A 26,859-nucleotide genomic window follows, 5' to 3' on the forward strand; every position below is an offset into this window, starting at 1 on the left:
AATGCTCTTACTGAGGGAAGGAGGTTGTTTGCCAAAATCTCGCAATATGTAACCCCATCCATGCTCCCTTCAATACGGTGCAGTCGTCCTGTCCCCTTTGCAAAAGAGCACCCCCAGAGTATGCTTCACAGTTGGGATGGTTTTCTTGGGGTTGTTCTCATCCTCTAAACATGGTACGTGGAGTTGATTCCAAAAAGCTCTATTCTGGTCTCATCTGACCACATGACCTTCTCCCATGCCTCCTCTGGATCATCCAGATGGTCACTGGTGAACTTTAAACGGGCCTTGACATGTGCTTGCTTGAGCAGGGGGACCTTGCTGCCCTGCAGGATAAACCATGACAGCATCACGTGTTACTAATGTAATCTTTGTGACTGTGGTCCCAGCTCTCTTCAGGTCATTGACCAGGTCCTCCTGTGTAGTTCTGAGCTTTCTCAGAATCATCCTTACCCCACAAAGTGAGATCTTGCATGGAATCCCAGACCGAGGGAGATTGACAGTCATCTTGTGTTTCTTCCACTTTCTAATAAATAATCATAACTGTTGTTGTCTTCTACCAAGCTGCTTGCCTGTTGTCCTGTAGTCCATCCCAGCCTTGTGCACATGTTACTAATGTAATCTTTGTGACTGTGGTCCCAGCTCTCTTCAGGTCATTGACCAGGTCCTCCTGTGTAGTTCTGAGCTTTCTCAGAATCATCCTTACCCCACAAAGTGAGATCTTGCATGGAATCCCAGACCGAGGGAGATTGACAGTCATCTTGTGTTTCTTCCACTTTCTAATAAATAATCATAACTGTTGTTGTCTTCTACCAAGCTGCTTGCCTGTTGTCCTGTAGTCCATCCCAGCCTTGTGCAGGTCTACAGTTTTGTCCCTGGTGTCCTTAGACAGCTCTTTGGTCTTGGCTATGGTGGACAGGTTGGAGTGTGATTGATTGAATGTGTGAACAGGTGTCTTTTATACAGGTAACAAGTTCAAACAGGCGCAATTAATACAGGTAAAGAGTGCAGAATAAGAGGGCTTCTTAAAGAAAAATGAACAGGTCTGTGTGAGCCAGAATTCTTGCTGGTTGGTAGGTGTTCAAATACTTATTTGCAGCAGTAACATACAAATAATTATTAAAAAATCATACATTGTGATTTCCGGATTTTTTTTTTTTTTTAGATTATGTCTCTTGCAGTGGACATGGACCTAAGATGAAAATTTCAGACCCCTCCATGATTTCTAAGTGGGAGAACTTGCAAAATCGCAGGGTGTTCAAATACTTATTTTCCTCACTGTATGCCTTGTAGAATGATATACTTTCCATTGCACAAATGGAAAACATTCCAAATTTGTTTTATATGCCACTTAAATAGATCTTTGTCATTCTATTTTTTTTTTCTTACTTTATCAGACTGGTGTTATTTCTCAGAGCTGAAAGTGGGGAGCAGCGGGACCCTACATCTCACTTTGCCCTGCAGGACTTGCTGTGGACACTGGACTTCAGCAACAGTGAAAGCTGCTGTGTGGAGGAGCTTTTAGTGGTGTGGTGGAAACACACTTGTGCTTCCATCATTCCAGCCACTAAAGATGTCCCCACGGACACTGTGTAAGCTTTTAATTGGCTTACGGCATACTTGATTGGTTTCTTCTTACTAAAATAATGTGTACCATCAGTTTGCTCCTTCAGCTTGTCGTCTTTCACCAAATCAACCTTGCTGTTGAATGTAAGTGTGAAGTGCATGGCAGCATCACGGAGATGTGCAACTGTTGTTGTGGCAATTCCTCTGAGGCAAAGAATATGGTCTCTCTGTTGATTCCTGGACAGGGATATCGACACAAAGATGATTGGAAAGGCCTAGTCTTGACACACTGCTTCTGATAGAAGCTGCATGTCACTGCTGCTGGAAGTTTCTGCTGGACAAGATTTTGCTCTTTTTCCTCTCTGCTCTTCTGTTTTGTTGGTATACAGTTTTTGAAGACTTCCACTCCTGTGTGGATTATTGCTCACCAGCTGGCTCAATTCTATGCCTGTTCTTCCCAGGTCTCCCAGTCAATGGAGCAGCTTTGAGGTTGAGGTCCTTCTAACATTTCTTCTGCCCCCCTCCAGATCATTTTTCTTCACTCAGCTAGGACTAGATTTGCTTGGGAAGTAGTTTGTCAGCCACCCTAAAAACATCACCCACCTACTGAAGGTGGTTGTTGGTGACTATGCACTCAATGCTCTAGAGTTTGGCCTCAGCCAAAACTCTGATGTTGGTATGGTAATCTTTCCACCCTGTCCCTCAGGCAGCGTTGGTAGAACTGCTCAAGGATTTTCAGCTCGTTTTGAAGGTCTGTGTTGTGTGAATCTGGCTGAAGGCAGTTCCTGCACAATTGAGTCAGGGTTGGATCTCATCACCAACGTCGGCATTTGATGACACATGGCTGCCCAGGTATGGAAAGTGCATCACATTTTCCAGGATCTGTCTGTGCAGTCTCACAGCAGGAAGCTTGGATTGACCATAGTGGGTGGATGCTGATACAGGATTTGTGCCATTTTCAAGTTAATTTGAAGACTAAGCTTGGTCCGGGCTTTGATGATCTCAAGGATTTTCTCTAGAATGTCTTCTGTGAAGGAATGCACACTGCTGTCATTGGTAAGCTGGAAGTCCAGGAGCAAAGTGGTGGTGATTTTGTTCATGGTTGTCAGTCAGCTCAGGTTGAAGAGCTTTCCCTCCATTCTGTACACGATATCAGTTAATGGTGTGACCTTGTCTTTGTTCAGATGGATGTTGCGACGAAGGTGATGAAGGCGACTGCATGATGACACAGCCCTGCTTTACTCCTGGCTGAACATTGAAAGCTTCCGTTTTTGTGCCATGTACCAGAATTATGGCAGCCGTGTCTTTGTGGAGAAGCCTTAGTATCTTTATGAATTTCTCTGGACAGTCCAGAGAAATTCATTGACTTTGTCAAGTCAATGAAGGCAAGGTACAGTGGTTGGTGTTGCTAACTACACTTCTGCTATGTCATGATTTTGGCCTGATCAGTGGGCTGAGCCCATTTTTTCCCCTTTCTGTTGTTTTCTCTCTGCCGCAGCTCTGATTCATTAGTTGGTTATTTTCATCATGGTTTATTTTCTTGTGTCACTTTTCATTGTTACTTTCATGATGTGGTTATTCTATGTTCTATTTCTGCTTTGTCACTTTGTTTCTTTATTGCTTTTATACTTCAACCATGTTTCAGTTCCATTCTTGTTTTGTTTAGCCAGTCTGTGTTTTCATTGTTTATCTTCAGTTATCATCTGCTTATTCTTGCTGTTCTTATTTCTGTTATCTGTAGTACTTTAATATCAGGTTTTGTTATTTCTCAGTCTGTTCCAGTTTAGTTTTGTCTTAGTGTTTTATTTTCTATTGTTCTCGGATCAGTTTTTTATGTAGTTTATCTCCTGTGTTTGTTATCCTCTGGGTTGCTTTTCAGTTTTGTTCTTAGATTGCACTCACGTCCAGTTATTTATGTTCACTCCATGCCCTGCACCTGACATTATGCTTTTTCCCTCATTTTGATTCTGTGTACTTTATTTCCTTTCATTCACACTCTTTTCACCTGCCCCATGTCTGTCACCTTGTTTCTGTCCGTGTTGTTTCACCTCGCTCATACTCCCTACACCAGCCCAAGCATCTTTGCTCCTTACATCACTCTCTTGCACAGTGTTTGATCTTTGTCTACTAGCCACGCCCCCTTTCTGGAATCTTCCCTCAACACCTGCACCTTATTACCTAATCAGTCTGCACATGCACATTGTTCACAGCACCTGTTATTTAAGCCCTTACAGTCTCACAGCACACCGCCAGATTGTTGTCTTAGTTACACTCTCCAGCCTTTGTTCACAGCCCTGTTTTTGTCGTGCCGTGTACCGTATTTTTGCCCTGATTTTTGACTGCAACTTCGCCTTATCTCTGATGCCTGTATTTGCCTGTGCCACTGAACCCTGCTCATCAGTGACTGCATTTTTGCCTGGTTCTGACTGCACATCTGCTCCGCTGACTGACCATATGTGTACCAAACCGGTGCCTGAAATAAAGACCACGTTTTCTCTTACACCTAAGTCAAGTCTGGGAATCTGTATTGCGGGTCCAGCCATTCCTGGTGCCAGGCTGTCGCCCGGCTTGACAGTACAATCTGGTGAAATCACGGACTCCGCAGACTCCACTCCTGCCATGGACAATGTTGCTGTACTCCCGAATATTGAGGTGATAAAGAGGATTTTTTCTGACCTCTCTTCTTCTTTTTTTTTTTTGTCTGTTTTCGTGACTGTTATGCTCCAAGAGAAAAGTTTCATTATCTTGATCAGGCCTGGGAACTTGTGAATTCAAACCCATGGCTATTTGACTATTTCCCAGAGCTTCTGAGCCTGGATGATGTTTTTTCTGAACTAAAGCATCCAGAATAGATGAAGCACCCGGAGGCCTTCCTGCCATCTGAAGACGACAAGTCAGACTGGATGGATGTTGACGAGGAAGATTCTGAGTCAGAGCAATTAGCATTTCAGAACACGGCTACATCTTTATTTAAAATACAAGACTTATCTCTTGAATTTCAGGACTGTCAAAGTCAGCGGAGTAAACGGCGGATTTTCTCGGCACTTGACCAGATTTTTCTGGTCAAGCCTAAATTGCTAACAACTTTCCCCTGAACTGATGAACATAAAAGCACAGTTTAAGCAGGGTTTGGTCCCACCTTGTATTGAGGACCCAATGGACTTTTTGTTTGAATCAGATATCACTGCCACCTGCAGCGAAGAACCTCGCATAATCACGCTTTCTGATGCGGCCATCGCCCCTCAGCCCGCAGCAACACTGAAACCAGCCACTTACGTTCTGCCTCCAGGTCCAGCAATGCAGCCACTGAGGCCAGTCTCGCTCTAGACCCCTCCCAAGCCTGCTCCACGGAGGAATCAAGTGATTTTCACTGATCCGGGTCCTGTAGAACTGCTCGTCTCGGGCACAAGCACGTCAGAGCGCCCACCCCGGGAGGCCCCAGTCCCGGCACCACGGAGACTCCTTGCGCCCATTCCACCGACACCTGCTTCAGAGATGGCTGCACTGAGGACCACTAAAGTACTGCTTTTGCCTGTCCACTCTCTGTCGGCCACATCCACCGGTCCTTCTGGGCAGTCACTGTCCACATCACTGCCAGTAGAGCCTTTGGGAACATGCGCGTCACCTCCAGTGATCTCCTCCAGGAAGACCTCAACACCTTCTCCAGCAGTGATCTTCAGCTCCTCGGCTGCACCTGCCAGCTCCGCCTCACCGCACACAGCGGTAGCTACGGTAGCGGCGCTGCCTGGAGCGGCATCACCAACGTCACCTGGCTCAGTTCTCGCAGCAGCACCAGCTGTTTCCGTCCCGGCGCACACCATGTCACCTTCATCCACTAAGTTGTCTGCAGCCTGCCCGGCCTCTTTGCCGCATGAAGCCATGTCTGCTTCCGTGAGCCTCATGGCAGCATTGCTGGTGACGTCACTCAGGTCAGCTGCTTCAACGACGCCGGCTGTGTTGATCCCGGTACGCTCCATGTCACCTGACACAGCTCTCTCGGCGGTACAGCTGATCCCGTCTCGGCGCACCCTACGTTCATGTTGTCTTCATCATCTACTGAATCATCCACAGCCTGTTCTGCCTCTCTGCCACCTGCAGCTGAATCTGCTTCCGTGTGTGGCAAGGCCGCACCACTGGTGCCGTCACGCGAAGCTGCTGCCGTCACGCGAAGCTGCTGCCGTCACGCGAAGCTGCTGCCTCTGTCACACCAGCAGTGTGTTTACAGGCCCGCTCTGCCTCTTTGTTGCCTGCTGTCGACGCAGCCTCCATGTGCTCCGCTGCAGATTCACCCTTGTGGCCGCTGAGGAGGTTCCCATGCACCCGGCAACATGGCCGGCAGCAGCACCTGTGAGTGTATTTCACATGCACACGCAGCCGATCAGGTCAGCCAGTCCAGAAGACGTCATTGGCACTCCAGCGTTCATCTCAAAGACAACCTCTGAGAATAACAACTGTGGGACGGTTAGTGACTTTTCGCTTTTCATCTGGTTAATGCTGATCTGTTTTCATGCCTGTGAATCTGTTAGAAATTACTTGAAGGCATCATGTCAAAATCTGACATGGTTATTTTGTGCAGCAATTGAACATCTGTTAAAGACATCATGTCTGAAACTGAGATGGTTTTTTTTGCAAAATTGTTGAAAATATGTTAATTTTGACACATCAAGTTCTGAAATGTGTCTCATAGAAGCCACTGTGGAAATTAATGATTGTCATATGTTTAATGCTGGACTACAGACTTATGTCGGTGTCTGATTTCTCCCTGGAGAATGTCAGTCATTTTGGAGAACATAACTCCACTCATGCAGGTGCTGAGTCCTTTCATTGGTCCTCAAATCACATTCCCTGTCCTGATGACGTTTTGACTTTATCTGGGGGGATCAGCTGTTTTTTGTATGTTTTGAAGGAATGGTTTTTCAGTGGTAGCTCATTTTCAAGTGAGGTTTCTCTGTATTCCATGTCATGCAATTGGGTGCGACACTTCTTCAGTTTTTGCATAATACCCATGTACACCTCCCATATACTCCCTTTTGCTTCTCACCTTGGCACTCTAGTAAAAATGTGTAAATCTCTGCTGAGTCCATACTCTTTTGATTGGCTTCAAATCGGACATAGTCGGCTTGGACTCCGGCAAGGACGATCGCATTCCTCTCCTCTCCTCTCCTCCTTTCTGCTCTCTATCTCTGCTCCGACCTTCAAAGTCCCAGCTCTACCAGACTGTGAATTCTTCAAATTATGATGTAGCGGAAAACTGTGATCAAACAGCCAACATCCTAAGCTTGCATTAAGATGGGGCCCTTGGACTCTTTCAAAGAAAAGATAAACCCCATACAGCATGGCCTGGTATATCTCCAGGTACCAAAGAGGAGACAGTTTAAGCCGTGCACGCTTGGATCTGTCAACAAAACCCACCATACTCAGGATTTAAGATTACCCCAAAGTACATTCCACACATAGCTGTGAATCCTTATCAGATCCCCAGACCAGAACATCTCAACTTCCCCCTCACATAAAAAAAAGAAACCTCCACAGAAAGACACCTTTTTCACCAAAAGCCCTGAAAGATGTTTTTCACACTAAACTCAAAAGAAAACAGCTCACTGAAAGGTTACTCTTGATGTGACCATTATTGCGAAGGTTTTGTGGTTGAAATCAACCCAAAATTACCTATTTTGCATTTCTGCTAGATAAATCCAGGTCTAACCATGGAACAAGAGTGACCCCTGTGGAACGATTTGGGAAGGACAGGTTAATTGATTCCTAACTTCAAATAATCCTAACCACATTTTAAAAGGGAAATCCCCTTTGTACAACCCCTGGCAAAAATTATGGAATCACCAGCCTCAGAGGATGTTCATTCAGTTGTTTAATTTTGAAGAAAAAAAGCAGATCACAGACATGACACAAAACTAAAGTCATTTCAAATGGCAACTTTCTGGCTTTAAGAAACACTGTAAGAAATCAGGAAAAAAATTTGTGGCAGTCAGTAACGGTTACTTTTTTTTAGACCAAGCAGAGTGAAAAAAATATGGAATCACTCAATTCTGAGGAAAAAATTATGGAATCACCCTGTAAATTTTCATCCCCAAAACTAACACCTGCATCAAATCAGATCTGCTTGTTAGTCTGCATCTAAAAAGGAGTGATCACACCTTGGAGAGCTGTTGCACCAAGTGGACTGACATGAATCATGGCTCCAACACGAGAGATGTCAATTGAAACAAAGGAGAGGATTATCAAACTCTTAAAAGAGAGTAAATCATCACGCAATGTTGCAAAAGATGGTGGTTGTTCACAGTCAGCTGTGTCTAAACTCTGGACAAAATACAAACAACATGGGAAGGTTGTTAAAGGCAAACATACTGGTAGACCAAGGAAGACATCAAAGTGTCAAGACAGAAAACTTAAAGCAGTATGTCTCAAAAATCGAAAATGCACAACAAAACGAATGAGGAATGAATGGGAGGAAACTGGAGTCAACGTCTGTGACCGAACTGTAAGAAACCGCCTAAAGGAAATGGGATTTACATACAGAAAAGCTAAACGAAAGCCATCATTAACACCTAAACAGAAAAAACAAGGTTACAATGGGCTAAGGAAAAGCAATCATGGACTGTGGATGACTGGATGAAAGTCATATTTAGTGATGAATCTCGAATCTGCATTGGGCAAGGTGATGATGCTGGAACTTTTGTTTGGTGCTGTTCCAATGAGATTTATAAAGATGACTGCCTGAAGAGAACATGTAAATTTCCACAGTCATTGATGATATGGGGCTGCATGTCAGGTAAAGGCACTGGGGAGATGGCTGTCATTACATCATCATTAAATGCACAAGTTTACGGTGATATTTTGGACAATTGAAAGGATGTTTGGGGATGATGAAATCATTTTTCAAGATGATAATGCATCTTGCCATAGAGCAAAAACTGAGAAAACATTCCTTGCAAGAAGACACGTAGGGTCAATGTCATGGCACAGGGTCAGTGTCAACGAGCAGATCTGATGTCACAATCAGACCGGGAGTGACATGTTTAGCCGCATGTTCTCCTTGAATTGCTGGCTGTCTGAGTGGTGTCCAAAAAATGAGGTGGGCTTCATAGATAATTGGCAAAGCTTCTGGGGAAAACCTGGTCTTGTTAGGAGAGACGGCGTCCATCCCACTTTGGATGGAGCAGCTCTCATTTCTAGAAATCTGGCCAATTTTCTTGAATCCTCCAAACCGTGACTATCCAGGGTTGGGACCAGGAAGCAGAGTTGTAGTCTTACACACCTCTCTGCAGCTTCTCTCCCCCTGCCATCCCCTCATTACCCCATCCCCTTAGAGACGGTGCCTGCTCCCAGACTACCAATAACCAGCAAAAATCTATTTAAGCATAAAAATTCAAAAAGAAAAAATAATATAGCACCTTCAACTGCACCACAGACTAAAACAGTTAAATGTGTTGTGTGGGCCGCTGAAGAGGAGGTACTGCTGGCCCACCACCACCAGAGGGCGCCCTGCCTGGAGTGCGGGCTCCAGGCACCAGAGGGCGCTGCCGCCTTACGAGAGCAGCCAGGGTGACAGCTGTCACCCATTACTGGACACAGCTGACTCCACTCAGCACGGAGGTATATCACCAGGACGGCGTCTCCACCTCAGTGCCGAGATATCGCCTTAAGATAGAGGTAACGATTCTCTGCTGTATTATTGCCTTTCTTATTGAGCATTGCAGGACAGCTGTCTACTCAAAGCCGTTGCTTCAGATAAGTACTCACCTTCCTGCAGTATTGTGACGTGAGGTGGAGACGGCTTCTCCCCTCTCTGTGTTACTGGGTGCAGCCGCATCCACACCTGTGTGTTTTGTTCTCTTGCCAGCAGTACCGGATCCGACGAGCGGAGGCAGTGGCCACCTGGGAATTCGGGACTTGGCGGTTCCAGTACTTCCAGGGTTCGGTGGCAGAGGAAATCTGGGTGGTTCTGGTTCGACTGGGACGGACGTCTCCTACCTTCGAGCCTGCCCACACGACACCAGTGAATTCGGCTTAACCCCAAATTGTCAATTGTTGTATGGTTGTGCACGTTTCACAACAGTAAAACCTTGTTATTTACCTTCTCCATTGTCCGTTCATTTGCGCCCCCCTGTTGTGGGTCCGTGTTCCTACACTTTCACAACAAAATGTGGTCTATTAAACATTAGGTCTCTCTCTTCTAAGTCCCTGTTGGTAAATGATATAATAATGATCAACATATGATTTATTCTGCCTTACAGAAACCTGGTACAGCAGGATGAATATGTTAGTTAAATGAGTCAACACCCCCGAGTCACACTAACTGTCAGAATGCTCGTAGCACGGGCCGGGGCGGAGGATTAGCAGCAATCTTCCATTCCAGCTTATTAATTAATCAAAAACCCAGACAGAGCTTTAATTCATTTGAAAGCTTGACTCTTAGTCTTGTCCATCCAAATTGGAAGTCCCAAAAACCAGTTTTATTTGTATTATCTATCGTCCACCTGGTCGTACTGTGAGTTTCTCTGTGAATTTTCAGACCTTTTGTCTGACTTAGTGCTTAGCTCAGATAAGATAATTATAGTGGGCGATTTTAACATCCACACAGATGCTGAGAATGACAGCCTCAACACTGCATTTAATCTATTATTAGACTCTATTGGCTTTGCTAAAAAAGTAAATGAGTCCACCCACCACTTTAATCATATCTTAGATCTTGTTCTGACTTATGGTATGGAAATAGAAGACTTAACAGTATTCCCTGAAAACTCCCTTCTGTCTGATCATTTCTTAATAACATTTACATTTACTCTGATGGACTACCCAGCAGTGGGGAATAAGTTTCATTACACTAGAAGTCTTTCAGAAAGCGCTGTAACTAGGTTTAAGGATATGATTCCTTCTTTATGTTCTCTAATGCCATATACCAACACAGTGCAGAGTAGCTACCTAAACTCTGTAAGTGAGTATCTCGTCAATAGTTTTACATCCTCATTGAAGACAACTTTGGATGCTGTAGCTCCTCTAAAAAAGAGAGCTTTAAATCAGAAGTGCCTGACTCCGTGGTATAACTCACAAACTCGTAGCTTAAAGCAGATAACCCGTAAGTTGGAGAGGAAATGGCGTCTCACTAATTTAGAAGATCTTCACTTAGCCTGGAAAAAGAGTCTGTTGCTCTATAAAAAAGCCCTCCATAAAGCTAGGACATCTTTCTACTCATCACTAATTGAAGAAAATAAGAACAACCCCAGGTTTCTTTTCAGTACTGTAGCCAGGCTGACAAAGAGTCAGAGCTCTATTGAGCTGAGTATTCCATTAACTTTAACTAGTAATGACTTCATGACTTTCTTTGCTAACAAAATTTTAACTATTAGAGAAAAATTACTCATAACCATCCCAAAGACGTATCGTTATCTTTGGCTGCTTTCAGTGATGCCGGTATTTGGTTAGACTCTTTCTCTCCAATTGTTCTGTCTGAGTTATTTTCATTAGTTACTTCATCCAAACCATCAACATGTTTATTAGACCCCATTCCTACCAGGCTGCTCAAGGAAGCCCTACCATTATTTAATGCTTCGATCTTAAATATGATCAATCTATCTTTGTTAGTTGGCTATGTACCACAGGCTTTTAAGGTGGCAGTAATTAAACCATTACTTAAAAAGCCATCACTTGACCCAGCTATCTTAGCTAATTATAGGCCAATCTCCAACCTTCCTTTTCTCTCAAAAATTCTTGAAAGGGTAGTTGTAAAACAGCTAACTGATCATCTGCAGAGGAATGGTCTATTTGAAGAGTTTGTCAGGTTTTAGAATTCATCATAGTACAGAAACAGCATTAGTGAAGGTTACAAATGATCTTCTTATGGCCTCGGACAGTGGACTCATCTCTGTGCTTGTTCTGTTAGACCTCAGTGCTGCTTTTGATACTGTTGACCATAAAATTTTATTACAGAGATTAGAGCATGCCATAGGTATTAAAGGCACTGCGCTGCGGTGGTTTGAATCATATTTGTCTAATAGATTACAATTTGTTCATGTAAATGGGGAATCTTCTTCACAGACTAAAGTTAATTATGGAGTTCCACAAGGTTCTGTGCTAGGACCAATTTTATTCACTTTATACATGCTTCCCTTAGGCAGTATTATTAGACGGTATTGCTTAAATTTTCATTGTTACGCAGATGATACCCAGCTTTATCTATCTATGAAGCCAGAGGACACACACCAATTAGCTAAACTGCAGGATTGTCTTACAGACATAAAGACATGGATGACCTCTAATTTCCTGCTTTTAAACTCAGATAAAACTGAAGTTATTGTACTTGGCCCCACAAATCTTAGAAACATGGTGACTAACCAGATCCTTACTCTGGATGGCATTACCCTGACCTCTAGTAATACTGTGAGAAATCTTGGAGTCATTTTTGATCAGGATATGTCATTCAATGCGCATATTAAACAAATATGTAGGACTGCTTTTTTGCATTTACGCAATATCTCTAAAATCAGAAAGGTCTTGTCTCAGAGTGATGCTGAAAAACTAATTCCTGCATTTATTTCCTCTAGGCTGGACTATTGTAATTCATTATTATCAGGTTGTCCTAAAAGTTCCCTAAAAAGCCTTCAGTTAATTCAAAATGCTGCAGCTAGAGTACTGACGGGGACTAGAAGGAGAGAGCATATCTCACCCATATTGGCCTCTCTTCATTGGCTTCCTGTTAATTCTAGAATAGAATTTAAAATTCTTCTTCTTACTTATAAGGTTTTGAATAATCAGGTCCCATCTTATCTTAGGGACCTCGTAGTACCATATCACCCCAATAGAGCGCTTCGCTCTCAGACTGCAGGCTTACTTGTAGTTCCTAGGGTTTGTATGAGTAGAATGGGAGGCAGAGCCTTCAGCTTTCAGGCTCCTCTCCTGTGGAACCAGCTCCCAATTCAGATCAGGGAGACAGACCGCCCTCTCTACTTTTAAGATTAGGCTTAAACTTTCCTTTTGCTAAAGCTTATAGTTAGGGCTGGATCAGGTGACCCTGAACCATCCCTTAGTTATGCTGCTATAGACGTAGACTGCTGGGGGGTTCCCATGATGCACTGTTTCTTTCTCTTTTTGCTCTGTATGCACCACTCTGCATTTAATCATTAGTGATCGATCTCTGCTCCCCTCCACAGCATGTCTTTTTCCTGGTTCTCTCCCTCAGCCCCAACCAGTCCCAGCAGAAGACTGCCCCTCCCTGAGCCTGGTTCTGCTGGAGGTTTCTTCCTGTTAAAGGGAGTTTTTCCTTCCCACTGTAGCCAAGTGCTTGCTCACAGGGGGTCGTTTTGACCGTTGGGGTTTTACATAATTATTGTATGGCCTTGCCTTACAATATAAAGCGCCTTGGGGCAACTGTTTGTTGTGATTTGGCGCTATATAAAAAAAATTGATTGATTGATTGATTGATTTGATGCAGGTGTTAGTTTTGAGGATGAAAATTTACAGGGTGATTCCATAATTTTTTCCTCAGAATTGAGTGATTCTATATTTTTTTCCTCTGCTTGGTCTAAAAAAGTAACCGTTACTGACTGCCATAGTATTTTTTTCTTGATTTCTTATAGTGTTTCTTAAAGCCAGAAAGTTGCCATTTGAAATGACTTTAGTTTTGTGTCATGTCTGTGATCTGCTTTTTTTCTACAAAATTAAACAACTGAATGAACATCCTCCGAGGCCGGTGATTCCATAATTTTTGCCAGGGGTTGTATTGTAGCAAAAGAATGAAAAAAAACGAGAAAAGGAAACATGTCACTCTTTTCTATTTATGCATGAAAGTTTTATAATTGATGTGTTATACTCTGTTCATTGGGGAATGTTTACTTAGTGTGTTCTTTTATATATATATGTGTGTGTCAGGGCCGTATATAGGAATGTGAATGTACCATATTTTTGCCCTGATTTTTGACTGCGACTTCGCCTTATCTCTGATGTCCGTGTTTGCCTGTGCCACTGAACCCTGCTCGTCAATGACTGCGTTTTTGCCTGGTTCTGGTTGTACCTCTGCTCCGCTGACTGACCATATGTGTACCGAACCGGTGCCTGAAATAAAGACCACGTTTTCTCTTACACCTAAACTTGGCCCGTTGTGTCAAAACTCTATGCACAAGCAAATAAGACAAAACACTGGGAAACAAACCATTCGCATCTATGTCAAACTGAAACTCTGCCATCAAAATGTAATAATTCTTTGTCAAAATGTCACTCTGATGACAGAATGATACCCAGTTGCATCCAGTGTTGCCACAGTTACTTTGAAAAGTTACTTTATACATTTATTTCATTAGCAGCTCCACACAAATTGTCAACAGCTGCTGAATGGAACTAATAAAGTAACTAGCAATCTAACTTGGTTATTTTTAAGATTTAGTAATCAGTAAAGTAATTATTCATTACTTTGCTGAGGACTAAATCTTACAGTTTTTCTCAATTGCTAAGACACATTTCTTGAAAGCTGCTCTACTTTTCTCTAAACTGAACACAAAACCCAATTTTCAAGTTACATTCACAAAACCCCAGACTCTTCTTGCAAAACCAAACTTTCACCTCAAAACAGTTCAGTCTGTACTCAGAACTGAACTCTGTTGTCAAATCGTCCCCCAAGTCAATCAAAATTAAAAACCCTACTGAGCAGTCTCTAAACACTCCATAGAAAAATAGAATATACAATGCTCAGGACATGAAGCTGTAGAAATAAAGGTTTATTGTTCACTGTAGGCTAAATGCAGGTTGCAAAACAAAAAACGTGCATTTAGCACTTGTACATAGTAAAAAAAATGTACAAATAACAGGAATCGCATGCATTTTCATGTAGCACTTATACAGTACAAAAACAGACAGAAATCATGTGCATTTAGCACTTGTATACAGTAAGCCTACGTAAAAATGAAGTACAAAAATATACATAGGCCAAAAAACAGACTGACCCTCCATTACAATACTACAGTACATTTGTTATGTGTCGACGCAGATTGAGGAGCGGACCTGCGTCAGACAGGACCCAGCACTAAAAATAACCAGAAAGCGGTTCCTTCAACAAAAAACAATTTATTTTTCACCTGTGCCTAAATAAATTATACAAAAAAAAACCCCAACCCAATGTCCTTCAAGAGGAGTGACTGCTGGCACGCTCTCCAGTGTTCATGGGGAGAGAAGTCCGGTGCTCCTGGACTCACTACCATCAAACAGACACCCCCCAGGTGGACACGACAAACTGACTCTCTGTTGAAGCACAGAAGATGTGAGGTACGTTATAGCAATTTCTTTCACAAAACACATGCTATCAGCAACACATCAAGGTCTGTACTTTTTATCTTTATGCACATGAGCAGCTTCTCACAATAAGTGGAGGATCACTTATCCTGCACGCCACAGCAGTGAGAAGCAAGCCACACCATTCTCATCACAATTTCACGTATACTATGTAGCAAAACATCAAGTTACTATCTACAATTAGTCCAACAGTTAATTACCTTTACTGTGTGCTGACAGCATGTGTCCTCACCCTTCCTTGCTTCACAGGCTTAATGTGTCAAACCCAGGTGCGGTCCTCAGCGTCTCACAAACGAACATCACAAGGTCGAGTTCCCGGCAGTTCTGCTTGATTCACACATGCCTTAAAAGCAGAACGCCATCCAATTATCCGCTACAGCTGAAAGTCTTTAGGGCTGCACGTGAGCACCAGTCCCAGGTGTCTCACATGATATTGACGAGGGTGAGGATTCTTCAGCCAGCACCTTTTTTCCACAGACAAATCAGCTTCCATGCCACCTGAGGAGCAAAGAAAAGAAAACAACACCAAAACCTCCAGCCACACCCCCCAACACACAACAACATTGGCACAATGATATACTGAAACATGTATTTCCTTACAGTATACTGTGGTACAGTATATAGTACAGTCATACAGTAATTCCTGTCAACATTTGCATACTATAATGTCAGAAAAGGTAATTATCTGTTCTCTTCTCTAAATCTTGGGATTATGGGTGGACACAGTGAATCTACTGATGTTTGGATGGACCCTTTTTCCGGCCTCCCTCATGCTCATACCGTGGACAAGAACATGGTCAGTCACAGTTGCTCTGATTTCATCAGATATTACTGTTCTTTGTCTTGGTCAACCACTTCGACCACCTCTCACACCAACTACTCCTCTCAGATTTGTATCCATTGCCGTGCCTCACAAACCAGTGCTCTCTGAACTGGCTTATCTGTTCCCTCACGTCATTGACCACAAGTGTAATCAATCTGAGTTGTGTTCAACCAGTGACATCAATGCTTTACAGTTTTTCTCAATTGCTAAAACACTAAACCCTATTGTCTGAACCAAATGCTCAGTTGCTTGAACCCACTGATTGAATCAGTCACTCTTTTGACAAAACCATAAGCACTTTTCACCTGTTTAGAGACAACTTGCCAACACATTTTCATTGTGTTGCACCTGTGTTGCATATTGGTGAGCACAGGTGGCAAAAATCAAACACAGATAAAGCACTCGCTTCACAGTAGGTAGGGTTTCCCTTTCATCATAGGCCTTGATGACTCCTCTCCAAATGTAACATTTATGGCTGTGGCCAAAAAGTTCAATTTTGGTCTCATCACTCCAAATGACTTTGTCCTCTGTGCTGTTTGGCATATTGTAAGCAGGATACTTTGTTGCATTTTTGTAGTAATGGCTTTCTTCTGGCGACTCGACCATGCAGCCTGTTTTTCCTCAAGTGCCTCCTTATTGTGCATCTTGAAACAGCCACGCCACTTTTTTTCAGAGAGTCCTGTATTTCAGCTAAAGTTATTTGTGGGTTTTTATTTGCATCCCAAACAATTTGTCTGAGAGTTGTTGCTGAAATTTTTGTTGGTCTACCTGACCATGGCTTCGTTCCAACAGAATCCCTCATTTTCCACTTCTTAATTAGAGTATGAACACTGCTGATTGGCATTCTCAGTCTCTTTGGTATCTTTTTATATCCCTTTCCTGTTTTATACAGTTCAATTAGCTTTTCTTTGACAATTCTTTGCTTTCCCTATGACACAAGAACCAGAAATGTCAGTGCAGCACCAGATGAAAGATGCAATGGCCTGTCAGGAGCCCAGAAACTCACTGGCCTTTTATGCACACACAAGCAAACAGATCACAGGTGAGGATGGTTACCTTTTGTAGCCATTCAAACCCGTTTGTGTCAACCTGTGTGCATGTTATCAGGCCAAAATCACCAGGGTATGTAAACCTTTGGCAGGGCATTTGGTTAGTTTCAGTTGTCATTACAATTTAAAAATAAACACAATTGTTTGACAATAAATGGCTTTACACAGCCACTAACCATGAGTGGAAAAAATATAGTTTTTGTGTTATCCTTCATTCTCTGAGAAATAGCCAGAAAATCAAAAATTCTGCCAGGCTTTGTAAACTTTTGAGCACAACTGTATGTTGTTGAATACTTGCCTATCTGCAAGTATTTGTTGCTGTAGCTGGTGGAAGTGGATTGTATTGTTTGTTCTGATTAGGTTCACAGTGGCAATTTCCTGCTGTTGGGTGAACACGTGTTCGTGTCCACCCCCAGTAGGTCTTGTGACCATTCTGTAGAAAAATGCAACCACAAATTCTTATTCATTTGCTTCTATTTTACAATACTGTATATACTGTACTTTACTGTATATACCATATTTACCATACACAGTACTGAAACATCTTAACACATTACCACAGTACGTGTCACATAACTACCACTGTTGTTTTCAAAGAAGCATTAGCCACTCTGCAATACAGTACATCTCTCTCATCTTCAACAGTTTACTCCAATTAAGATTTGTGGGGGGCCTATCCCAGCAGTCATAGGGTGTGAGGCAGGGTACACCCTGGACAGGACGCCAGTCTATCGCAGGGCCACATATAGACAAACAAACACATTCACACCCGCACACACACCTACGGACAATTTGAAGTTTCCAATCCACCTAACCTGCATGTCTTTGGATGTGGGGGGAAGCCAGAACACACAAACTCCTAATACAGTACATGTGATGCGGTAATGTGATGTGGTGTGCTACTGTAAACACTCTAGATAACAGTCTGAGTAGAGTCAAAAGTTGAAGACATACCTGTTTTCCAGTCAGAATGTCCTTATTATGGAGGAAACTTTGAAACGGCTTAGATTAGAGTCGACTCTCTGCCCAGCTTCCCTCATAGTCAGGACATGGTTTTTGACATGGTCCACCAAAGTTGCTCTTATGTCATCCGAAATGATGGTACTTGCATGACCTCTTCGACCATATCCTCCTCTCTCTCTGTTTTCCTCTACCTCTGCCTCTAGCCCTCCCTGCCTCCATGCTTGCAAAGTTCTCAAAATGGCTTAACTGAGGTCTTTTTAGCTGGCTGATTGGTGTTCAGTTTTGTAAGTAAGTATTTTTAGGTGTGTCTAAGTATTTTCAGTTACCCAATGTGATTTGTATTTTGAATAGATGTTTTCCAAATGGTACCCTGAGATTTAATTTTTGAACAAAGTGTCTTATGTATGAAATAGTGTATAGTGTGCAGGAGCAAGTGTGTTGCAGAATTGCAACTAAAGTGTAAGGCAGTGCTTTTGTTTATGGTTACATTGTGTTTAAGGTATAGTAACAACAACTTCAGGTTTTGTTACTGTGGTTTAAGCATGTGTCTATAGTGTTCATACAATAGGTTAAAAACTGCAAAATATGTTAAGAATGCTAAATTACTGATTTCTTGTATGTCATTCTTAATTTTTGTGTTCGGTTTGTTGGTCATAACGTGCTTGTGCTGCAGTGCACAGAGTGGACGTGGGTGATGAACCCACTTATGTCAGTATTTAACCTGTGCTGATAATTTGAATGTGGTTTCACCCTTCAGGTCAGTGTGGTGGTTTCTCTCATCACCATGATTGCTCCGTCTGCCTTTGAACTCGTGGCTCAGCTGGAGATGTACCACCCACGGACATCACTACGATTCCAGCTGGGCAGGTACCGTGTGTGTATGTCCATGTGTGCGTGCATGTGTGTGTCTGTCTTCCATCACTCTTACTTTGGTGGTGGTGTCATTTGTTCCAGAGTGCTGGTTTTATACCTGGGGAATCTCTACAGCTTGATTATCGCCCTCCTGGATAAGGTCAACAGCATGAGCTCTGCAGTGAGTACACAAACTGTCTGTTCCTGAAAATTACTAATGCACAAATCAGGAAGAAAGGTGAAATGAAAATGCCCCCTCCGCCCCTTAAAAAAAAGACTCATTTTGAATTTGTTTGTGAAGTAGAAATGTCAAAAAGATTTAAAGTATCTCAATCATCCATCTAAACCAATGTGTGAAAACAAAGGTTGGTAGGGTTTGGGTTCTCACCATTTCTTACATATTAATGAATGAGCAGGGTACCAGGGCAGTGCCCTGATGTGACATTTTATAGTACATCCAGAAAGGATTCACAGTGCATCACTTTTTCCAAATTTTGTTATGTTACAGCCTTATTCCAAAATGGAGTAAATTCATTTTTTCCTTCAAAATTCTACTCACAACACCTCATAATGACAACATGAAACCTCAACTCTCCATGAATATGATGCCACTCCTTTGATATCTTGGGTGTCAAGGTTATTTATTGTCATTCCAAACATGGCATACATGAAAGAAATGATTTTGTGGTACTCAAGACCCGGTGAAGGCATGAAAAGTAAAAATGTAAAAGATATGGAAAAGATATACAAATAAAATACATAATAATTTAAACTGAAAAATAAGAAACAGAAGAGCCAGTGTGGTGAACTGCAAAAAGTGAACTGTGACCATATTGCACTCAGTCCCATTTAGCAACTTTGTTAATCAGTCTGACAGCTTCATAAGAGAAGCTGGACTGCAGACGGGAGGTTCTGGCCTTGATGTTGCTCTACCTTCTCCCTGAAGAGAGAGGGACAAACAGGTCCATGGGTAGGGTGAGTGGGGTCATTCATAACACTGGAGGCCCTGTTCCTGTAGCGGCTGATGTAAATGTCAGTGATGGACGGAAGGTTACAATTTAATTCAATTTAATTTTTCAATTTATTTCATTTATATAGTGCCAAAAAACAACAAAGTTCCCTCAAGGTGCTTCACACAGGTAAGGTCTAACCTTACCAACCCTCAGAGCAAGCACACAGGCGACAGTGGTAAGGAAAAACTCCCTCTGATGATTTGAGAAAGAAACCTCAAGCAGACCAGACTCAAAGGGACTCCTGAGAGGAAAGTGGATTAGCTGCCTGCAGCTTGATGAGCTGCTTTGAGTCTGAGTAAACTGTGAATGGTTGAGAGGAACTCATGGATTTCATCTATGTGAAATACATTGTACATGGTGTAATGTTTGGTTTTAGTTAGAGAAAATAATTTTGTCAATAATAAAACCAATTGTGTATTTGTGAATCACTTTCTCTCTCTCACTCTGGTTTGCAAACGAACCTGTGTGTCTTAAGTTGAGGTTATTCTAATTGGAGAATTCTCTGGGTGAAATTCCCAGGGTGGTGTCACAAGTCCGACCGATCATGTTTATTCATGACTTCCAATTGTCTTATGATTAGGGATAACTCATCCACTTCTCCACATCAGCAATTAAGCAACATGAAAAACACATGAAATACTAAGGGGGGTGATGGTCTAATGGGTAAGCGTTGGGCTTGAAATCAGAGGATCCTCGGATCAAATCCCAGCCTTACCAGAAAATCACTAAGGGCCCTTGGGCAAGGTCCTTAATCCCCTAGTTGCTCCCGGTGTGTAGTGGGCACCTTTCATGGCAGCAGCCTGACATCGGGGTGAATGTGAGGTATTGATGTGTAAAGCACTTTGAGCGTCTGATCCATTTAACATTTACTAAGGTGATCACCGGCCACTAGCCCGAAGCTTCACTAGAAGGGCCAGACTTTACATAAAGTTGAGGCCGCAGCCCGCTCTGTTTACTAATAAAATTAATATAGTATGCTATGCTGCTGAAATTTAGGGTTCCACAGGCGTCCGTCTTAGGCCGTCTTAGCAGAGGGTCACCCCTTTGAGTCTGGTCTGCTTGAGATTTTGTCCTCAAATCATCAGAGGGAGTTTTGCCTTACCACTGTCGCATGCGTGCTTGCTCTCGGAGTTGGTAAGGTTAGACCTTACTTGCGTGAAGTGCTTTGAGTCAAGTTTTTTGTGATTTGGCGCTATACAAATTAAATAAATGAATTAAATTAATTAATCAAATTAATTAAAGGTGGTCCACAAGCTGCTGTGAAACCAACTTATCCAGAATTGAAGAGCAAAATGATATCAATCAATCAATCAATTTTTTTTTATATAGCGCCAAATCACAACAAACAGTTGCCCCAAGGCGCTTTATATTGTAAGGCAAGGCCATACAATAATTATTTAAAACCCCAATGGTCAAAACGACCCCCTGTGAGCAAGCACTTGGCTACAGTGGGAAGGAAAAACTCCCTTTTAACAGGAAGAAACCTCCAGCAGAACCAGGCTCAGGGAGGGGCAGTCTTCTGCTGGGACTGGTTGGGGCTGAGGGAGAGAACCAGGAAAAAGACATGCTGTGGAGGGGAGCAGAGATCAATCACTGATGATTAAATGCAGAGTGGTGCATACAGAGCAAAAAGAGAAAGAAACAATGCATCATGGGAACCCCCCAGCAGTCTACGTCTATAGCAGCATAACTAAGGGATGGTTCAGGGTCACCTGATCCAGCCCTAACTATAAGCTTTAGCAAAAAGGAAAGTTTTAAGCCTAATCTTAAAAGTAGAGAGGGTGTCTGTCTCCCTGATCTGAATTGGGAGCTGGTTCCACAGGAGAGGAGCCTGAAAGCTGAAGGCTCTGCCTCCCATTCTACTCTTACAAACCCTAGGAACTACAAGTAAGCCTGCAGTCTGAGAGCGAAGCGCTCTATTGGGGTGATATGGTACTACAAGGTCCCTAAGATAAGATGGGACCTGATTATTCAAAACCTTATAAGTAAGAAGAAGAATTTTAAATTCTATTCTAGAATTAACAGGAAGCCAATGAAGTGAGGCCAATATGGGTGAGATATGCTCTCTCCTTCTAGTCCCAGTCAGTACTCTAGCTGCAGCATTTTGAATTAACTGAAGGCTTTTTAGGGAACTTTTAGGACAACCTGATAATAATGAATTACAATAGTCCAGCCTAGAGGAAATAAATGCATGAATTAGTTTTTCAGCATCACTCTGAGACAAGACCATTCTGATTTTAGAGATATTGCGTAAATGCAAAAAAGCAGTCCTACATATTTGTTTAATATGCGCTTTGAATTAACCTTAGTCTGTGAAGAAGATTCCCCATTTACATGAACAAATTGTAATCTATTAGATAAATATGATTCAAACCACCGCAGCGCAGTGCCTTTAATACCTATGGCATGCTCTAATCTCTGTAATAAAATTTGATGGTCAACAGTATCAAAAGCAGCACTGAGGTCTAACAGAACAAGCACAGAGATGAGTCCACTGTCTGAGGCCATAAGAAGATCATTTGTAACCTTCACTAATACTGTTTCTGTACTATGATGAATTCTAAAACCTGACTGAAACTCTTCAAATAGACCATTCCTCTGCATATGATCAGTTAGCTGTTTTACAACTACCCTTTCAAGAATTTTTGAGAGAAAAGGAAGGTTGGAGATTGGCCTATAATTAGCTAAGATAGCTGGGTCAAGTGATGGCTTTTTAAGTAATGGTTTAATTACTGCCACCTTAAAAGCCTGTGGTACATAGCCAACTAATAAAGATAGATTGATCATATTTAAGATCGAAGCATTAAATAATGGTAGGGCTTAGGGCTAACCATAGCACTGATGAGACAGATGTGTCTTGAGTCTTGATTTGAATGTCTCCACAGTATCAGACTGTCTTACTGACACTGGGAGACCATTCCATAGGACTGGGGCATGATATGAAAAAGCTCTTTGACCCACAAACCTTTTCTTCATCCTGTGAGTGAAAAGCCCGGGCCAGTAGGCAGATCGGTACCAGTCCATGAACAATTTTATAGGCCAACAGCAGAACCTTAAAATCTGATCTCACAGAGACAGGCAGTCAATGGAGATGCCAGAACAGGTGTGATGTGGTCAAACTTTCTGCTCAGTGTCAAAAGTCTGGCAGCAGTATTCTGAACTAATTGGAGACCCCTAATACTGGACTGCAGTAACCATGAAAATAAGACAATACAATAATCCATTCTGGAAGAAACAAAAACATGGATCAGGGTCTCAGCATCAGCCATGGATAAAATGGGCCTAATCCTCACTATATTTCACAAATGGAAGAAGGCATCTCTTGTAATATGCCTAATATGAAGGCCAAAGAACAACGCAGGATCAAAAATCACCCCAAGGTTTCTCAGCTTGTCCGTATGATGTATGACACACGAACCTACGCCAAGCGCAGGCTGATCAAATTGATGCCAATATCTTGCTGGACCAAGAACCATCTTTTCAGTCTTATCAGAATTCAAAAGAAGGAAGTTATTAGACATCCAGCCTCTCACAGATGCAAGGCAATCCTCTAGTGTTTTATAGAAGTGAGATTACCAGCAGTTATCGGCATATACAATTGAGTATCATCAGCATAACAATGAAAGGCAATCCCAAAACGCTGCAGTATATGCCCAAGGGGAGCTATATAAAAGGGAGAAGAGCAGGGGGCCCAAGACAAATCCCTGTGGAACCCCAAATTTCATATCACTAAAGTTAGAAGTAATGTTATTGTATAAAACACAATGAGAGCGACTGGATAGGTATGACATCAACCACGCAAGGGCATTTCCAGTAATCCCAAAGCTCTAGCCTATTGAGTAAAACATGATGATCCACAGTATCGAATGCAGCACTAAGATCTTACAGCACCAAAAACCAAAGTGGTGTCTGAATCCATTGCAAGCAGAAGATCATTCACCACTTTAGTAAGAGCTGTCTTTGAATCTGTGGAATGATATTTCTTAAAAGCAGACTGAGTGGCTCAAAAAGATTATTCTCATTAAGGTGGTCCACAAGCTTTTTCCAGAATTTTAAAACAAAATGATAGATATTGGCCTATAATTTTTCAATACACTAGGGTCAAGATTAAGTTTCTTAAGTAACTGATTAATCACTGCAGATTTATAACATTTAGAGGTTAGTGAGAGATTAACAATTTCCAGCACAGTCGGCCCAAGAATGGGCCACAGGTCCTTAAACAGTTATGTTGGTATGGGATCAAATAAAAAGGTTGTGCTTTTTATAGATGTCATGAGTTTTGTCAACTCACCCAGTAAGATACTATCAAATTCTGTAAATCTAGGTAACACCTCAGTGGTAGCACCCACCTCCATAGCAGGGTGTAATGATTGGGCCAAGATTCACTGAGAAATAATCCATCCGGCACACCGCTCCGTTTTCCACGTCTTCTGAAGTGGCTTTTCCGAAGAAGAGCACAAGGGAAAGAAAACAGGTGCACAGGGATTTCTGCAAGCACAGGTGGCAGATTAGGGTGAGGCTTTCCCAGTCCTGACTTAGATGGTAGCAGTGCCTCACAGAGAGCATTAATGTTTAAAAGAGTCTGGCAGTTATAGACAGAGTGGAAACATCTTGACAAGACACGCATAGCAGAAAATAGCTGCGAACAACAGTATACCTGGCAGGTAAGAGAGATAAGGCTGACAGCATGTCACCACAGGCACCATCTTGCCACATAAATTGCACTATCACCATAGTGGACTTTCTGCACTAATTTTCCCGCTAAGCTAATTGATTCCACATCCACATTCATCATAAGCCTTACAGGATCTCTAATCACCTCCATGGTCTGCTGTAAAGTTTTAATTTTACCCTTCCTGTAGAGCTCTATCTATGTTCACCTGGCACCTTCCCCAGTAAGATGTAGGTATCAGCAAGCCACGGTGGCCCTAAAATGAAAGCTAGTTATCAATAAAACTAAAGCCTTGCTGTCTACAAAATTGCGCCAGCCGCCTATTTAACAATATCATCCTGCTAAACACCTCAGCATTACCCCAGGAGGGACCAGAGACTATTAATTGATGCCAACACATCTTTCTGGTGTGGCAAAGTGGAGTGGATTTTGTTCTAATTGAGAAGAAATTTAATTTAGAGAAAAAGACCAACAATGCCACCCGGCGATATGGCGCCAGGACCATTCAAGACACAAATTACCCTAATAAGGCTATGCTACGCTAGGTTTGTGGAATGAAGAGAGGTGTATTATCAAAGTCTAGCTTTATTTTTCACAATTTAAAAATAACACTTCAGTTAGATAAAATATATTCCCACAATTACACAATATACAATTTACAAATTATTCAATTCATCTTTGACATTTCATTACATCCTTTTAAACAGTTTTTGATATTGTACTCTTCCCAATCAGGTTAAATGGCTCACCTTTAACCAGGCTTTATGTGAACTGGGCACAAGAGCTCAACACAAATGTAAGGAAAAGAAAAGAAATAAATAAAATACAAAACCAATACTGCAAACCAGCCCCAGTGTGTACAAGAGCTGCACCAGTAGGCTGCAACGCTTCTGGGAACCAATGCGCATGCAGTTGTTGGAAGCCAGACAAACCAGTATAAACAAACAACGGCCCCTTTAATGAACTGGCAGCTCAGCCGTGGTTCTTTGTGCCTAAATGAGAAACATGAGCATGAATAAACAACCAATTACTAATTACATTAACCCTGCCTGTGTGGTTGGTGTCTTACCTGCCGGTGCAGGTGCACGCAGACAGCAAGAGGAGGGGGAGTGCCGCAGAGGAATTCACAGCGAAGTCCTACAACAACCCAGGCTCTAAAGCGAATTTTAACATCAGCCATGGCACAGCGTGCAAAACAAATGAGACAATGAACGGACTTACCACGGGACAGAGCCCCGAGCCCATGGTGTGTGCCCATCAGCACACACTCTGACCAAATAGGAAGGAAACCTGCTGCCCTGAACCTGAGACAAGCATGATTAAATAACATGACAACGTCAAGCCAGACCAAAGAACACAAGACTGACCTGGAAGAACTGACTGAAACACGCAGCCTTGGGTGTAGGACTTGCCCCAAACAAAGTCACGCACGGCATGCTGCCACCAGGAATCCCACTCCAGGTGGCATGTGTACGCACACACACACTGTGCTTGCTCCGAGCTTTCAAGGCCATGTTGGCACCGCCCACCATTACCTTAAAGGTATGCCGTGCACCAACATGCCACATTGGCAAGGTCACAAATCCTCTCTATGTCCATTTTTGTGACCTCAGAGTGCTTTATTATGACATCATTGGCACCGACGTGAATCTGCACAAGTGTATCTAGTGCAGTGGTGTCAAAAGTACACACATTTGTTACTTAAGTAGAAGTATAGATACTGCAGTTTAAAAACACTCTGGTAAAAGTTGAAGTATCAACTTGACCTCTTTACTCAAGTAAAAGTGAAAAAGTATGTGCTCCAAAACCTACTTAAAGTATAAAAGTATAAAGTAACCTTTAAAAAAAAAAAAAAAAAAAAAAAAAGCTAGATGCCACTATATGAACTGAAAGCTTAATTTAAAAACTGATTCGTTCTACATGTGGCCCAAGACCCAAAACCCAAAATTACCCCCCAACACCACATGCACGAAAATGTTTCAATTCTAGAAGCTCTGAAATGCAATCTGGGACTATTCCAGACAATAAACTGGAGTGAGTGCAGCATCCATTTAGTGAAGGAAAAAAAAAAAAACTTTCCTTATTCAGATTCATTCCAGTAGTATTCTGCTCTTAATAGGATACAGCAGTTTTCTAGTTTGGCAGATAGTTCTGGAGGAAATCACTGAAGAAATTAACACATTGAAAATATGGTTTGACTGAAACAAACTGTCATTAAACTTAAATAAAACAGGGATGAAATGGAGGTGTAAGAGTCACTAGGTGTTCACAGGAAACATTTATTTATTTCTGTATGTATGTATGTTCATTGTTAGTTGCTTTTATATTTTATTTTCTGTTGTGTTTCTATTCAGGTTCTTTTTGTCTCTTTCTCTGAAATTGTATATAACAATCATTAGATTATTAATATATAAACAAAAATAAATTTAAGAAATATTCCAATTTGAAAACAAATGCACCCGAACGTGAAGACAGCTGGAACTGCTTCATGCTAACTTTTAACATTGAAAATGCCATAGACATGCTAACGCGTTAGCGTCGCTCCCGTTTTTAAGTTATAAAATCTATCAATCTATCAACTGTTTCAGAAGACCATAACAGGTCGGTTTAACATAGAAAAGGTAAATA

The 26,859-nt window shown here is 42.2% G+C and overlaps 1 protein-coding gene across 1 annotated transcript in view; it reads left to right on the forward strand.

Moving 5' to 3' along the window:
• Positions 1 to 26,859, forward strand: part of LOC117503320 (transmembrane channel-like protein 3) — a 251,235-nt gene that overhangs the window by 120,305 nt on the left and 104,071 nt on the right. Inside the window, exons 9-10 of the mRNA XM_034162542.1 lie at positions 18,452 to 18,561; positions 18,649 to 18,727. Of these exons, the coding sequence (XP_034018433.1) occupies positions 18,452 to 18,561; positions 18,649 to 18,727 (189 nt within the window). The remainder of the gene's footprint in view (positions 1 to 18,451; positions 18,562 to 18,648; positions 18,728 to 26,859) is intronic.

This window comes from Thalassophryne amazonica, chromosome 2 (genome assembly GCF_902500255.1).
Source record: "Thalassophryne amazonica chromosome 2, fThaAma1.1, whole genome shotgun sequence".
In the NCBI taxonomy this organism is placed as follows: Eukaryota; Metazoa; Chordata; class Actinopteri; order Batrachoidiformes; family Batrachoididae; genus Thalassophryne; species Thalassophryne amazonica.